Here is a 16,457-nt window from a genome sequence, read left to right on the forward strand (position 1 = left end):
CGATCTCTCTCACTCCCCTTGCCAGTTCCCACTCTCCCTTCCACTCTCTTTAAAAAATATCCCTGGATAAGAATTAACAAAATAAATACATAAATAATATATATGTAAATAAAAAATAAAATAATATAAAATAAAATTCAGGACTTCCAGTCAAGATGGTGGCGTAGGTAAACGCGGTATCGTGTCCTCCCACAACCACATCAAAGTTACAACTAAACTACAGAACAACCATCATTCAAAACCGCCTGAAATCAAGCTGAATGGAAGTCCTACAACTACGGAATTAAAGCAGCAGCCACCTCCAGACTGGTAGGAGGGGCGGCGGGCTGGTCCCACACCCACGTGTGGCGGATAAAAATCAGGAGACTACCTCGGCTGGGAAGGTCCTTCCTGAGGACTGAGGGGTCCCCGTCCCACACCAAGCACCCCGCTCAGGGTTCCAGTGCCAGGAAGAGAATCCCCATAACTTCTGGCTGGAAAAACCGGCGGGAACTGAGGCTCAGGGAGGCTGAGGCGGCTGGAGCCCCAGGCAGCTCCCTAAAGGGCCCGCGCACGAACTTATCAGACTCTCTCCCTCTAAGCTTGGAGGGGAGGTAGCTCGAGGCTCACCAGAGTCATACAGGGAAGAACTGAGCTGTTTGGCACTGGAGCGAGGGCTGGAGAGGGGGTTTTCTCTGGGACAAACGTGCTGTAAGAGGCCTTTGTTCCTTTGGTGAGCCCTTCCCTGGGGCGGCAGACAGTCGCCATATCTGGGACTCCAGCAACCTGGCTCACACTGGTAGCCCTGCCCCGCCCCGCCCTGCCCCGCCCCAACCCACCCCAACCCGCCCCGCCCCGCCCCGCCCCGCCCCAACCCAACCAACTTTTAAGCCCACCCAAGCTGTTGCCACTTGCTTAACCATAAGATTGGCCTGTCTTGGATCCTGCTTCAGGTTTTTCCTAAATTCTTTAAAACGAGCAGCATTTGGTCTCAGCGAGCCCCATACCTCTCATTAAGTAATACACTGAAACAAACACAGGGAGGCAGCCAAAATGAGGAGACAAAGAAACAGGTCCCAAATGAAAGAACAGAACAAAACACCAATAAAAGAACTAAACGAAATGGAGATAAGCAACCTAACAGATACTGAGTTCAAAATACTGCTTATAAGGATGCTCAATGAACTTAGTGAGAACCTCAGTGAACTTAGTGAGGGCCTCAAGAGCATAAAAAAGGACCAGTCAGAAATGATGGATACACAGTTAGAATTGAAGGAGGCATTAACTGAAATAAAGAATAATTAACACAGCTTCAATAATAGAGTACGTAAATCCAAGGAGCAAACCATCGGTTTGGAATATAAGGAAGCAAAAAATGCCCAATCAGAACAGCAAAAAGAAAAAAGAATCCAAAAAAATGAGGATAGTGTAAGGAGCCTCTGGGACAACTTCAAGCGTGCCAACATTCGCATCTTGGGGGTGCCAGAAGGAGAAGAGCAAGAACAAGAAATCGAAAACCTGTTTGAAACAATAATGGCAGAAAACTTTCCTAACTTGGTGAAGGAAACAGACATACAAGTCCAGGAAGCACAGAGAGTCCCAAACAAGATGAACCCCAAGAGGCCCACACCAAGACACATCATCATCAAAATGCAAAAGGTTCAAGACAAAGAGACAATCTTAAAAGCAGCAAGAGAAAGGCAGCTAGTTACCTACAAGGGAGATCCCATTAGGCTGTCAGCTGATTTCTCAAAAGAAACTTTGCAGGCCAGAAGGGAGTGGCAAGAAATACTCAGAGTGATAAAAAGCAAGAACCTACAGCCAAGATTACTCTATCCTGCAAAGCTGTCATTTAGAATCGATGGACATATAAAGACTTTCCCAGACAAAAAGTTAAAGGAGTTCATCACCACCAAACCGTTATTATATGAAATGATGAAGAATCTTTTTGAAGAAAAAGATAAAATATATGAACAAACAAAATGGCAATGAATACATATCTATCGACAATGAAATCTACAAACAAAATGAACAGGTAGAACAGAAACATTCTCATAGATACAGAGAACATTTTGTTGGTTGCCAGTTGGGAGGGGGATTGGGGGAATGGGTGAAAAAGGTGAAGGGATTAAGTACAAATTCATTGCTAGACTGACAAACCTCAAAGGGAAAGGGGTTGGGGGGGTGGGAAGAAATAAACCAAAAAACTTATATGCATAACCAATGGACACAGACAATAGTGTGGGAAAAGGTGGGAAGGGGGCGGGAGTGGGGAGGAGGGGGTCAATGGGGGAAAAATGTGGAACATCTGTAATACATTTTTATATCCAACAATAAAGATTTTTAAAAAAATAATAAAAGAAACGTAAAAGTGAACACTAAACAATATTTTATTTACAATATCAACTTTTTAAAAGTAATTGGTTTAATAACTGCTGAAATTTGGACAAAACTAAGATGTCCTTGCCCTGGCCGGTTTGGCTCAGCTGTTAGAGCGTCGGCCTGCGGTCCGGAGAGACCCGGGTTCGGTTCCCGCTAAGGGCACGTACTTCGGTTGCAGTTTGTCCCCGGCCCTGGTTGGTCGTGCGGTGGCAGCCACTCGATGTGTCCCTTTCACATCGATGTTTCTCTCTCTCTGTCTCTTCCTCTCTCTCCCTCCCACTCTATCTGTACAAAAAATGGAAAAATGTCCTCGGGTGAGGATAAAAAAAAAAAAAACTAAGATGTCCTTCAGTAGGTGAATGGATAAACTAACTGGTACATCCATATGATGGAATATTATTCAGCAATAAAAAGATATGAACCAACCCCACAGAATGTACAACACAAAGAGTGAACCTTAAGGTAAACTATGGACTTTGGGTGATGATGATGTGTCAATGTAAGTTCATCTTGGTTAAAAAGAAAGAACCATTCTGGTGAGTGATACCAATAATGGAGGAGACTATGCATGTACAGGGCAGGGAGTGTATGAGAAATATCTATACTTTCCTCTCAGTTTGATTGTAAACCTGAACCTGCTCTAAAAAATAAATTCTATTAATTTTTTAAAAGCAAAAATAAAATAAAATAAAATAAAATTCATTGTCTCTCTTGCACTCTGGATAAATCTCTTGCCCAATGTGATTTTGCAACATCACACGCTGGTCATTTATAAAATAGCGGTTTACCCAGTTAGGCAGATTTAGTGAGACTGACACCTGTCATTATTCAGCATTGAAAACTTGCATTTGTTATCCTCACCTCCAGTCTCATCAGTAAAGGCTTGAATGTAGAGAAGATTTTGAGACCATAGTGATGGAGACTGGTTTGCCAAACTTCTCATCTTTGCTTGAAAACTCAGATTTAATGATTAGTCACAGATCGTGGCAGCTGTTTTCCTTGAAGTGACAGGCTCATTTAATTCATTTTTGAGAAAATGTCTGGCAGTGGCCCCGTCTGACTTACCGCGTTTGGTCTGTGAGGCATTCTTTCACGCGAGTGACGTTTCATGGACGAAGTGGCTCATTCAGCACTTGGTGCTTTTCTTAGGGACACTGCAGAATCACTTCCTGTTCCTCACAGAGAATATTTCAAAGACATGGGCTTAAGGGCTGAGACTGAACACAATTAATGATTTTACTGCATAAGAGACCTTCTTAAGTAGACTGGGCACTGTAAACGGAGTGTGTGGTTAGGAGCGCAGCGGCCACTGCACGCCTGGCTGCGCAGCCTCCACTTCTGCCGAGGGGCCGGCAGTTCCACCACCGCCGTGTTCACACCATTGCCACGGTGGGACAGGGGCGTCTGGGTTTGTGCTAGTGCACCTGCTGAGAGGGTGGGCGGGACTCCCAGGGGTCCTGGACTGCCCTGAGAACCACTGTTCTGTTGGGCCACCTATCTGCCCTGAGAACCACTGTTCTGTTGGGCCACCTATCTTTTCTTACTGATCCGTGGAACCCTTTGCATGCATTTAGTGTGAGACCCTTATTGGTATGTGCACTGCAGACATCACCTGCCCCTATTCCTTTTCCCTTTTCCCATGTTTATAGTGTCTTTTTTTTTTTTTTTTTATCCTCACCCGAGGACATTTTTGCATTCATCTTCAGACAGAGTAGGAGGAAGAGAGGGAGGAAGAGAGAGAGAGAAACATTGATAGGAGAGAGACACATCGAGTGGTTGCCACCCACGCACGGCCTCAACTGTGGCTGGGGACGAACTGCAACCGAGGTACGTGCCCTTAGCAGGAACCGAACCCGGGTCTCTCTGGGCCGCAGGCCGACGCTCTAATCGCTGAGCCAAACTGGCCAGGGCTATAGTGTCTTTTGATGAACACACTCATTCATTTTTAATCTAGTCAAATTTCTCAAAAATCTTTTTAGTAGTTACTGCCTTCTTTAGTTCTGTGTAATTAGTGTTTTTTTTCCTATATGAAATCAGAAATGCTTTGTTTTGTTGTTAATCCTCACCTGAGGATATTTTTCCATTGATTTTTAGATAGACTAGAAGGGAGGGGGAGGGGAGGGGAGAGAGAGAGAAAGAAACATCAATGTTAAAGAGAAATATCAATTAGCTGCTTTCCACAGGACCCCGACTGGGACCCAAGATTGAACCTCAACCTAGGTATGTGCCCTTGACTGGCAATTGAACCTGCGGCACTTCAGTCCGTGGGCCGATGTTCTTTCTAACCACCCAGCCAAATCGGCCAGGGCAAGAAATGCATTTTGGGTATGTATTTTCTTCTGTTAGCACAGTCCAAAGAAATACCTGAATGACAAATGTAGGCCATGAAGGTAATTCAAAATTTTTTAGTAGCCACATATCCAAAACTAAAAAGAAACGGTTGATATTTTATATATATATATATATATTTTTTTTTTATCCTCACCCGAGGACATTTTTGCATATATCTTCAGATAGAGTGGGAGGGAGAAAGGGGGGAAGAGAGAGAGAAACATCGATGTGAGAGAGACACATCGAGTGGCTGCCACCCACACAACCCCAACCAGGCCAGGGACAAACTGCAACCGAGGTATGTGCCCTTAGTGGGGACCGAACCCGGGACTCTACGGTCTGCAGGCCGACGCACTAACCGTTGAGCCAGACCGGCCAGGGTGATATTATATTTTTTACTTCAATGTATCCAAGCTCAATTTAATCTGTACTCAATATAAAAAATATTAACGAGGTATTTTCTGTTTCTGTATGCTCACATTTCAAATGCTCAGTAGCCACCTCAGACAGAGGCTCCTGAGAGCACAGGTTTCTGCTTGTGTTGTTTCCCCTTCCTTGTTTAGACCTCCAGCCCGCCTGGAACTGGGTGGGACGTTTGTGTGGTGTGAAGTTAAGTCAAGTTGAGTGCATTTCCGTGTGAGATCCAGATACCCAGGGCATTCATGGAATGGCTGTTGCCCTTACTCCTCAGTACCACCTTTGTGTTACAGACCTGTGTCTAGATATGTGTTTCTGGGCTCTGCTCTGTTCCATTGGTTCGTCTGTCCTGTGCCAACAGCTCGTTGTCTCGGTGAGTCTAGCTTTGTAGTAGATCTCACCTTCAGCGAGAATGTCCTCTCATCTCCTCCTCTTCAACCAGTGTGCTTATTCTTGGTTTTTTTCATTTCTGTGTAATGAAAATTATCTTGTCAAGTTACCCCTCCCACACACACCAACCCTGCTGAGAGTTGACTGGGGTCACACTGACTAAGTCAGAGGAGAACCAACTTCTTTCCAATACCGAGTCTTCTAACCCATGCGGATGCAATTTGAGTTGTTGATTTGGTAGGAGTCATGCACAGTTTGACCTCTCTCATCTCAAGTGGACCCAAACATTTCTGAAAGGTCACACTTTCAAGGTATAGTCCGTCCGTCTCAGATGCCCTGTGTTGTCTTGGTGGTCCTGCTGTCATTATTACAAGTCTCCACACAGATGACTTATACTCACCTTCTCAGCCTTGGTCACTGGCACCACCCAAAACAAGAGGAAAGAGGTGTGGAGTACTGAGGGGGTGGCCCCTGGCATTAAAATGGAGGTGAATGAGAAACAGACACAACAGGAGTGTGATAACCAGACTGAAGCAAAGTAGTTGTTTGAGGGATGGTGTGGCCAGCAGTTGTTGGTCTGGCATTAAGTTTTTTGGGTTTTTTTAAATTTTAATATATTTTTTTCCTTTATTGATTTTAGAGAGAGGGGAAGTGAAAGGGAGAGAGAGAAACATCGATGAGAGAGAACATCGACTGGCCGCCTCCTGTATGCCCCCACTGGGGATCAGACCCACAACCTGGGCATGTGTCCTGACTGGGAATCGAACCGGCGACCTCTTGGTGCAGGGTCAACGCTCAACCACTGAGCCACACTGGCCGGGCTGGCATTAAGTTTTAACTTGAAAGTAATAAGGTAGCTTTTTAGTATGTCTTGGGTGCTGGCAGAAGGCCCAAGACTCCGGTTAGAGACCAAGGACTTTGTTACTTGTGGTCCAGCAGCCATCAAGAGCATGAGCATGCCCATTTCCCTCGCTCCCACCTCCTTCCCAAACTCCAGGTCAGTGAGGCAGAGAGGACCACCACAGGTGCTATGGGCACAGTGAGTCTGTGCTGCAGCTCAGGAACCTGCCACTTTTTATCGTAAGGCAGTAAGCAAGCCTACTCTGCCTCAAGGTCAGCAGCTGCATAAATACCCTGAGAAGTGGCCTGGTTGGGGGGTCAGAGCCATAGTCTTCTTGGCACATCCAACAAGACAGAGAGGTTGAGAGTCCATGGAAGCCTGGCTCCCAGTAGTTCTAAGGGACATTTCAGAAAGTTAACCAAGCCCTTCCTTCTACGCTCTCTAAAAATCAATGGAAAAATATCCTTGGGTGAATATTAACCAAAAATGTTAACTGAGAAAGGTAGAAAGTGCTGAACATGGCAAAAATGACTTTGTTGTGTGTGTATGTGTTTTTTTTATCCTCACCTGAGGACATTTTTCCATTTTTTGTTCATATAGAGTGGGAAGGAGAGAGAGGAAGAGAGAGAGAGAAACATTGATGTGAAAAGGACACATTGAGTGGCTGCCACCCGCACGACCAACCAGGGCTGGAGACAAATTGCAACTGAGGTACATGCACTTAGCGGGAACCGAACCCAGTTCTCTCTAGACCGCAGGCCGACGCTCTAACCACTGAGCCAATGTGGCCAGGGCTGTTGTGTTTTGTTTTGTTTTTAGGATTGCTCTCTCTCTCTCTTTTTTTTTCTTTATTGATATTAGAGAGAGAGAGGGAGAGAGAGAAATAGAAGCATCAATAAGAAAGAACATCAATTGGCCACCTCCTGCATGCCTCCCACTAGGGATCAGGCCCACAACCTGGGCATGTGCCCTGACCGGGAATCTAACTGGTTCATGGGTTGACGCTCAACCACAGAATCACACCAGCCAAGCACAACAAAGACTTTGTATCTGGCATTTGCTAGATGTGTGTTGGTGGAGGGTGTGAGCAGAAGCCAGACTAAACTGTGTGAAGAGTAACTTAGTGGCAGGGAAGCTGAGAAAGTTCACTGAAGTTTTTTTTGTTTGCTTGGGGTATTTTTGTTAATCCTCACTCAGGGTTATTTTTCCCTTGATTTTTATTTTTATTTATTTATTTATTTATTTTATCCTCACCCGAGGATATTTTTCCATTTTTTATACAGATAGAGTGGGAGGGAAAGAGAGGAAGGAGAGAGAGAGAGAAACATCGACGTGAAGGGACACATCGAGTGGCTGCCACCCGCACGACCAACCAGGGCCGGGGACAAACTGCAACCGAAGTACGTGCCCTTAGCGGGAACCGAACCCAGGTCTCTCCGGACCGCAGGCCAACGCTCTAACCGCTGAGCCAAACTGGCCAGGGCTCCCTTGATTTTTTAGATAGAATAGAAGGGAGGGAAGGGGAGAGAAACACATTGATGTGAGAGAGACAGACCCATTGATTGGTTGCCTTTTGGGCCTGGGGATCGAACCAGAAACCCAGGTACATGCCCTTGACCAGGAATGGAACCTGCAACCCTTCAGTCCACAGGTGACGCTCTAACCACTGAGCAATCCAACCAGGGCTGAAGGTGCTGATTTTTAAGGTGCTTGGCAGTGAGGGGAGGAGAGGACAGATCTGGAAGAGGACCTGAATCTATGGAAGGGACATGGGCTGTTAAATACTGAGGGACAGAGCTGGTCACTGGGGAAAGGTTCCTCCTGCTGGAGTTCTGTTTATACTGTGAAATATTTGAGGTATAGACTTACGTGAATGTGTATACGACATACATGTTATGAAGCTCAGTGAAATGAGTTCCAGGCCATTCCAAATACTGTGCACCCCTCCCTTCCCCATCTTCTTCCCCTCTTCAGGTAAACAGTCTTTGAATTCTGTATTTATCATTCCCCTTTTTACACTTTATCTTAGCAAAAGGCTGAGAAATAATTCATTCCCTCTTAAAAAAAAAAAAAAAAAAACTTTAAAAAAATTGTTGCCTATATGTGTACCTCCGAACAGTAAATCACTTCTCTTTGTCTTCAGTCTTGGTGAAAGTGGTGTGTGCTGTGTTGTCTTCTGTGTCTTGCTTTTCTTTTCTGAGAAGATTCCTCGTGCTATTTGGTTTTATTCATTTCCATGAATATAATGTATTCATAATTCCCAAGATATAATTCACGCATAATTTAACATGTTACACTATAATTTATTCATCAGTCACTTTGTTGAAAGTTATAGAGTTGTTTTTCATTTTTAGCATTTGTAAAAAAAAGTGTGCCCTTGCCAGGTTGCTCAGTTGGTTGGAGTGTTGTCCCGTGCACCAGAAGGCGTTGGGTTATATCCCCGTCGGAGCACATTCCAGAGGCAACCAGTCAGTGTTTCTCTCTTTCTCTCCCCCTTCCTCTCTCTAAAATCAAATTTTAAATATATTTTTCATTGAGTTTTTAGAGAGAGAAGATGGGAGAGAGAGAGTGAGAAACATCAAGACATCGATGTGAGAGAGATACAGTTTTGCATTTATCTTTAGATAGAGCGGGAGGGAGAAAGGGAGGAAGAGAGAGAGAGACATCGACATGAGAGAGACACATCGACTGGCTGCCACCCACACGACCCCAGCCGGGGACAAACTGCAACTGAGGTACGTGCACTTAGTGAGAACTGAACCTGAGTCTTACACTTTTTCTTTCTTTTTCTTTTTTATCCTCACTCGAGGACATTTTTCCATTTTTGTTCTCTCTGGTCTGTGGTCCGACACTCTAACCGCTGAGCCAGACCGGCCAGGTTGTCCTTTTTATTTGTGAATAGTACTCCACTGTATGGCTGGCTCACCATCTGTTTCTCCATCAGCAGTAGAGAGACACCTGTGCTTGCTGGTTTTGCCTGTCAATGAATAAAGCTCCTAGTAACATTTGTGCAAGTCTGTATGTGGACACCTCGGAGTGGATGTCAAGGTCATAGACTGAGCCTATGACTAATGTCATGAGGAACTGTGGAGCTGTTGTCAGAGTGCTCGTACTGTTTCCCAGTCACATGTGCGAGATCCTGTTGGCATCGCCAAGGCTGGATGCTGACAGTCCGTAAGTCTTGCCATTCTAGAGGCTCCTAGTGTTATCGCATAATTTTAATGGCTTGTTGAGCATCTTTTTATGTGCTTATTTTCCACCTGTATCCCTTTGAAGTGGCTGTTCACATCTTTTACCTATTCTTTTTTTTTCAATCCTCACCCAAGGACATTTTTCCATTTTTCACTCAGAGCGGGAAGGAGAGAGAGGAAGAGAGAGAAACATCGATGTGAAAGGGACACATCGAGTGGCCGCCACCCACACGACCCAACCAGGGCCGGGGACAAACTGCAGCCAAGGTACATGCCCTGAGCGGGAATCGAACCCGGGTCTCTGTGGACCGCAGGCTGACGCTCTAACCGCTGAGCCAAACCGGCCAGGGCTTTTACCTGTTCTTAATTGAGTTTTTTGTCTTACTGAGTTGTGAGATATCTTCATATATTCTGAATATAAGCCTTATATCAGATATGTTTCTCAAATTATTTTTTCCCAGTGTGTGGCTAGCCTTTTTTTATTTTTATTTTTTTTTAACTGCTTTTTGAAGAGCAGAAGTTTTACATTTGATTAAAGTTCAATTTATCAACTTTTAAATGATTTGGGCTTTTGTGTTCTATGGAAGAAATCTTTGCTACCCAAGGTTATAAAGACAGTTTGCCCTGTGTTTTTTACTAGACTTTATATGGTTTGAGCTTATACTTTTTCTTTCTTTTTCTTTTTTATCCTCACTCGAGGACATTTTTCTATTTTTGTTCAGATAGAGTGGGAGGGAGAGAGAGGAAGAGAGAGAGAGAAACATCGACGTGAAAGGGACATATTGAGTGGCTGCCACCCACACGACCAACCAGGGCCGGGGACAAACTGCAACCGAGGTACATGCCCTTAGCGGGAACCAAACCTGGGTCTCTCTGGACCGCAGGCCGATGCTCGAACTGCTGAGCCAAACCGGCCAGGGCTACTTTTTATTTTTAATCCTTACCCAACGACATTTTCTCATTTATCTTCAGATAGAGTGGAAGGGAGAGAGAGAGAAACATAGATGTGAGAGACACATTGACTGGTTGCCTCCTCCACGACCCCGACCAGAGTCTGGGACCAAAGCGCAACCTAGGTGGTACATGCCTTTGACCAGAATCAATCCCAAGACTCTCGTTTGCGGGCCAACATTTTAACCGCTGAGCCAAACTGGCCAGGGCTGAACTTATATTTGACCTGTGACCCATTTGGAGTGATCTTTTGTGTCTTCTGTAATATAAGAGTTTTAGTTCATCCTTTTTGTATGTGGATGCTCAATTGTTCCAGACCGTTTGTTAAAAATACTGTTTTTCCTCGTTGAGTTACCTTGGCATCTTAATCGAAAATCAGTTGTTGCCATATGTGTGGGTCTGCCTCTGGACCCTGTGTTCCACTTTGCATGTATGTCTATCCTTTTGCCAGTACCATGCTGTATTGACTCAAGAAGGTTTTTATATAAGTTGCCCTGGCCAGTTTTGCTCAGAGGTTATAATGTCGGCCTGCGGTACAGAGAGACCCAGGTTTGGTTCCTGCTAAGGGCACGTACCTCGGTTGCAGTTTGTCCCCGGCCTTGGTTGGGTTGTGCCAGTGGCAGCCACTCGATGTGTCCCTTTCACGTCGATGTTTCTCTCTCTTTCTCTCTTTCTTCCTCTCTCTCCCTCCCACTCTCTCTGAACAAAAAATGGAAAAATGTCCTCGGGTGAGGATTAAAAATAAAAAAAGCTTTTTATATAAGTCATGAAATTAGGTAGTAGAGGTCTTCCAGCTTTGTTATTTGGCTGTTCTTGGTCCTTTGTGTTTCTATAAAAAGTTTAGAATCATCTTGCTAATTTCTACAGAAAGACCTGCTAAGATTTTAACTGGCACTGTGTAGAGTTATGGACCAGTTTGGGGGGAATTGACATCTTAATATTGAGTCTTCCAATCACTGAATGTGTTATGAATCTTCATTAATTTAGGTCTTTCAAATTGATTCTTAGAATATTTTTGTAGTCTTCAAACTGCAAGTTTTGCACAGTGTATTGAAATATTTCCAAAGTATTTCATATTTTTCTTGCTATTTTAAATGGTGCTTCTAAATTTTTTTATTTATTGCTAGTAAATAGAAATGCAGCTGGCCCTGGCCGGTTTGGCTGAGCGGTTAGAGCATCGGCCTGCAGTCCAGAGAGACCCAGGTTCGGTGCCCGCTAGGGGCACGTACCTCGGTTGCAGTTTGTCCCTGGCCCTGGTTGGGTCGTGTGGGAGGCGGCCACTCGATGTGTCCTTTTCACGTTGATGTTTCCTTTTCACGTCGATGTTTCTCTCTCTCTCTCTCTTCCTCTCTCTCCCACCCCCTCTATCGGAACCAAAAATGAAAAGGTGTCTTTGAATGAAATTGTTCGAAATATTCCTGTATCTTTTAATTTCTGGGGTCTGTCATGATTGCATACTACTCCTGCCCCTTTCATTTCTGGTATTTTGGTTGAGTTTTTTCACTTTATTTTTCCTGATAGAGTGGCTAGAGGTTTATCTTTTTTTAAAAAATATGTTTATATCGATTTTTTTTAGAGAGAGAGAGAGAAAAAAAATTGGCTGCCTCCTGCACGGCCTCTACTGGGGACTGAGCCCACAACCCAGACATGTGCCCTGACCGGGAATCGAACTGGGACCTCTCAGTCCATGGGACGATGCTCCACTCACTGAGCCACAGTAGCCAGGCCTGTGCCCTTTTTTAAAAGGCCCCACCTCCTCCCTTGTCAGGAGGAAACGTCACTCCCCAGGCTCTTGGTTGCTGTTCTGAGTCTTTCCTGTGTGTCCTGCAGCATTGCCGTGCTGGTGCGCAGCAGGGAGCAGGTCAGAAAGGGTCCTGTGCGTGGACCTGATTGTCTGGGGATGAAGGCAGGGAAACGGGAAAACACCAGGATTTCAGTAGGCCATGAGTGATAATAGGAGATTACCTGGAGTGATTAAGGTCAGGAGATGGCCACCACACCCTCATTTGAACAGCGATACTTGGACATAAAAAAGTATCTAGCAACAAGAGGTCAGCTACCCAGAGAGAACAGTTGGGGTGGATCCAGGGAACAGCCACTCGAGAGCATGGGAGGGGACTGCAGGAGTTCACACTGTGAAGATGCCCTCCTTGGAGAGGGTGCAGTTACACCCTGGGCAGCAGAAATGCTGCGGAGGAGCTGCAGGCCCCGGCTGGTGGGCTCGCTGGAGTACCCCTCACATGCCTGGTGACAGGAGCGAGCTGGGAAAAGCCGGGACCAGGAGGGAGACCCTGCCCCCGCTGCCATTCTCCAGCACCCTCTGCTGACAAGGCTGGACGTGGTGCCTCGGCCAAGGAGCAGTTTGCAGGGCTGCCCTCTGTCCCAGAGCAGGGCAGGCAGGGTGGGTTTGGAGAGGCAGAAGTTGATGGCTGGCTCCCCGAGTGGGAGTTGATCTTCTCACTGCGGCATGACAGGTAGAGAGGATCCTGTCATCAGAGGTGGAGAGGACGAGCGCTCCAGGCAGAGGCTGTGGGTGCAGTGAGGTTAGAGCAGAGTCTGTGCTGGGAACCTTGAAGACTGGTCAGGAAGTTAGTTTGTTTCCCAGCGTGGGAGGTTCCATACAGGGAGCTCCAGCTGTCTCACATTTGGGGTCACTCTGCTGCTGCTTGGAGAAGGGATTACAGTGGGTCAGCGTGGAAGAGCCAGCAGAGCCATGACCGCCGGAGCCCAGGCAAGAGGTGGCCATGGTTAGACTGGGCTGGAAGCAGGGGAGAGAGGCAGTGGGATGTGGTTCTGCCTTGTGCTGGAGGCAGGATGGGACAGGAGAACGCACCTCCCCTGAGGTGACCTGAACATCCAGCCCAGGCCCCTCTGGGACAGGCGGACATGAGGGATGCAAGAGGAGGAACCGAACCATGTGTTTCTCTTCATGTGACAGTTCACCTTAGGAGTCTCTCCCGTGACTCTGTCCTCCTAGGCTGTCGCGGTTATGGTTGTGGCGCTGGCTGCCCTGTCAGTGAGCCCAGGGTGAGGATGGGGGTGGCGGCTCATACTTTTCTTCACCATGTGGGGGCCTCCAGCTGTAAGACTGGTAACAGTTTCTCTCTGGTCCTGTCACTGAGGGACAAGGTGCTGGGTGGGTGGGTAGTGTGCTGTGCTATTATGTTCTGAGACAGGAGAAGCGGAGGGAGGGAAGAGGTTTGTGGGCTGGAGCCTAAGGTTGTCTTTGTGTTCTCTGTAGCGGCTATTGGTGACATCTTTTAGGTGCTATTGGATAGCGAGGCGCAAAAGTCGAACTTGTTCCATCAATCCTTCCTAGAGCGTTCTCTTTGCTCAGCAGGTGGCACAGCTTATGGGAATCTGGGCCAGAGGCCTCTGGATGCTGGGCTGGAGTGGACACTAGGTTTCCACTCAGCGCCTTCTCGATGACTGGCCATATCACTTCCTCGAGGTGCCTACAGGGGTGGTCACCGTGTGCTGCTTAGGACACTAGTAGTAAAATTGCTCCTTTTTAAAGACAGAAGGAAGCCATTCATTCAGTATCTTCATGGGATTGTGATATAACTGTCAAAGGTAAACAAGTAATGGGTCCCAAGCAAAATTCTTGAGTGTCAGAGAGAGTTTCCTATGTAATGTTAGTTCAGAAATTTTCAGTGTCTTGGTTTTATGTGTTTTTTTTAAAAGGCATTTTTCTGAAAGTTGTCTGTGAACATTTGAACATGAGTCTATGCTATTCTCTTTCAAGCAGGGCCAGGACTTTCTTCTCCACGCCCCTCTGGGCGGGCCCCCAGCAGAGGCAGGCAACGGGAGGCTGGCTCTGGGCACCCAGCCACTGCCCTCGGACTCGTCGTGTGCTTGTGAGGCCTGCAGCGAGCGCAGGTACCTTGGTGTGCAGGAGAGTGGGTGGGGCCACTGAATGGTACTGGGGCTGGGACAGGACCACCTTCTTCATAAAGGCCTCATGCTCCTGAGAGGGAACCAGTGGCTAGGCAATTGTGAGGGAGACCGGGTGAGTGAGGCTGCTCCCTCCTTCCTGCCCTGAGGACTTATCAGAGGAAGCTAGTCTTTGGGAGGGACAGGAGCCCCAGGGCTCAGTCATCGGAATCCAAGGTCGGTGGAGTGAACCGGGGCGGGTGGGGATGAGAGCTGCATAATTGGCCCTGATTGGCAGAGGTTGGGGAGCTGGGCTGGTTGGCATTCCTGATCCCTGTCGCGGGAAGGGGACTGACATCTCCAGGAGATGAGGTCTCAGGGAGTGGATAGCCGAGGGCACCGTTGTGGGGTGTGCCGGTCAGCTGCAGCGACAGCAGAGCTGGATGGAATGGGGAAGGAACGGGTGTGGACAGGAGGGACTGTGTTGGAGTGGGGATGGCAAGGACTGTGCTGACGACCCTGACCCCTGCCTTTGTGCCGCTTCACAGAGAGATCTCAGCAGAGACAGACCGGGAGCCGCAGCAGCTGCAGAACTACTGGTCTGAAGTGCGCTACATGGTCCGCTGCATTTACCGCCAGGCGGGGACCCCACTGGCAGATGACCAAGACCAGTCCCTGGTGCCCGACAAGGAGGGGGTGAAGGAGCTCGTGGATAGGTACATGTGTCCCCTGTGTCCTGTCCCTCCCTCACCTGTGCCCTGGGAGCCTGGCCTCTGCCCTGGTGGGCTCTGCTCTCAGGGTCTAGGTGTACTGCGGGTGCTCAGTGGACGGGGCAAGAGTGATCCCTCTGTGTCAAGTTTCAGATTCTAGTTTGCCGAAACACTTACTGCCTGTGTATAAGTGAAGTGACACACTTCTGTCATCTCTTAGTGTTGAGACTGTCACTAAGCACTCACTGTGCTGGGATGATGCTGAGTACTTGCTCAGTTCAAGGAGGAAATTTCGGCAGCTGTCCCATCCACAAGGTGAGGACACGGAGGCTCCGTGCTACCAGGCGGCCAGAGAATGTGCACAGACATTTGTGGACAGCCAGCTGTGGCCAGGCCTGCCTGTAGGTGTTTCCTGGGCAGCAGACCCTCGCACTCGTGGCAGTGCAGACCTTGAGGTGGACATGATTTTTCTTATCCTCACCCAAGGACATTTCTGCATTTATCTTCAGATAGAGCAGGAAGGAGCGAGGGAGGAAGAGAGAGAGAGAAACATCTATGTGAGAGAGACACATGGAGTGATTGCCACCCACACGACCCCAACCGGGGCCAGTGCCAAACTACAACCAAGGTACGTGCCCTTAACGGGAACTGAACCAGGGTCTCTCTGGTCCACAGGCCGACACTCCAACCACTGAGCCAAACCGGCCAGGGCGATTTTTTTTTTCTTTATAGTTTTAGCATCTTTTTTTTTTTAAATGTTTGAAATAAAAGTGATAAATTTGAGCTAGATATTTTATGGGTTGATTCTCATACTGGTTTATTTTTCTCATGTTTTGAATACAGCACCTTTGGGGATTTTATAGACTTTGGTTTGCTGTACCATAGTGTGTCGTGGACACGGGAGGCGTGACTGGCTGTGGCTGTGTTAATGGATTCGGCCAGTGTGTTCAGGATTTGACCTGCGAACCTCTGCTGTTCCCTGAGATGGTTCCAGGTGGTATATTACCTTTTTTGAAGTTAGTTTTCTTAGTGAGTATTAGGGAAAAAATATATAACCTGCCCATGAAACCCATGACTTCACAGCTTATGAATGCTTATTTAGGAAGAGGCTAAAGGAAGTAGAAGACAATTGAAAGAAAATAGTCAGCAAATAATAGTGTGGAGGAGGGCTATGTGGCCGAGATGGCAACAGTGATCTGTGAATGGCGAGGTTTCGGACGCAGCGTTACTCTAGAGTTTTAAGAATGTAAAAACTCCACCCCATGGAGGTGTGTGTATCGTATATACTATGTTATTCCTGGTCTTTGTGTCAGAGAACACTTTTTGTTTAAATGCCAACACAGTCAGGAAAGGGGTGTCTGTGAAACCCATGTCCAGGAGTCCGTCCAGCTG

General features: G+C 47.0%; 1 protein-coding gene across 1 annotated transcript in view; it reads left to right on the plus strand.

Moving 5' to 3' along the window:
• Positions 1–16,457, plus strand: part of FAM193A (family with sequence similarity 193 member A) — a 109,889-nt gene that overhangs the window by 41,926 nt on the left and 51,506 nt on the right. The window contains exons 3-4 of the mRNA XM_036247815.1: positions 14,231–14,361; positions 14,904–15,071. Of these exons, the coding sequence (XP_036103708.1) occupies positions 14,231–14,361; positions 14,904–15,071 (299 nt within the window). The remainder of the gene's footprint in view (positions 1–14,230; positions 14,362–14,903; positions 15,072–16,457) is intronic.

This window comes from Molossus molossus, unplaced genomic scaffold (genome assembly GCF_014108415.1).
Source record: "Molossus molossus isolate mMolMol1 unplaced genomic scaffold, mMolMol1.p scaffold_m16_p_1, whole genome shotgun sequence".
NCBI lineage: Eukaryota > Metazoa > Chordata > Mammalia > Chiroptera > Molossidae > Molossus > Molossus molossus.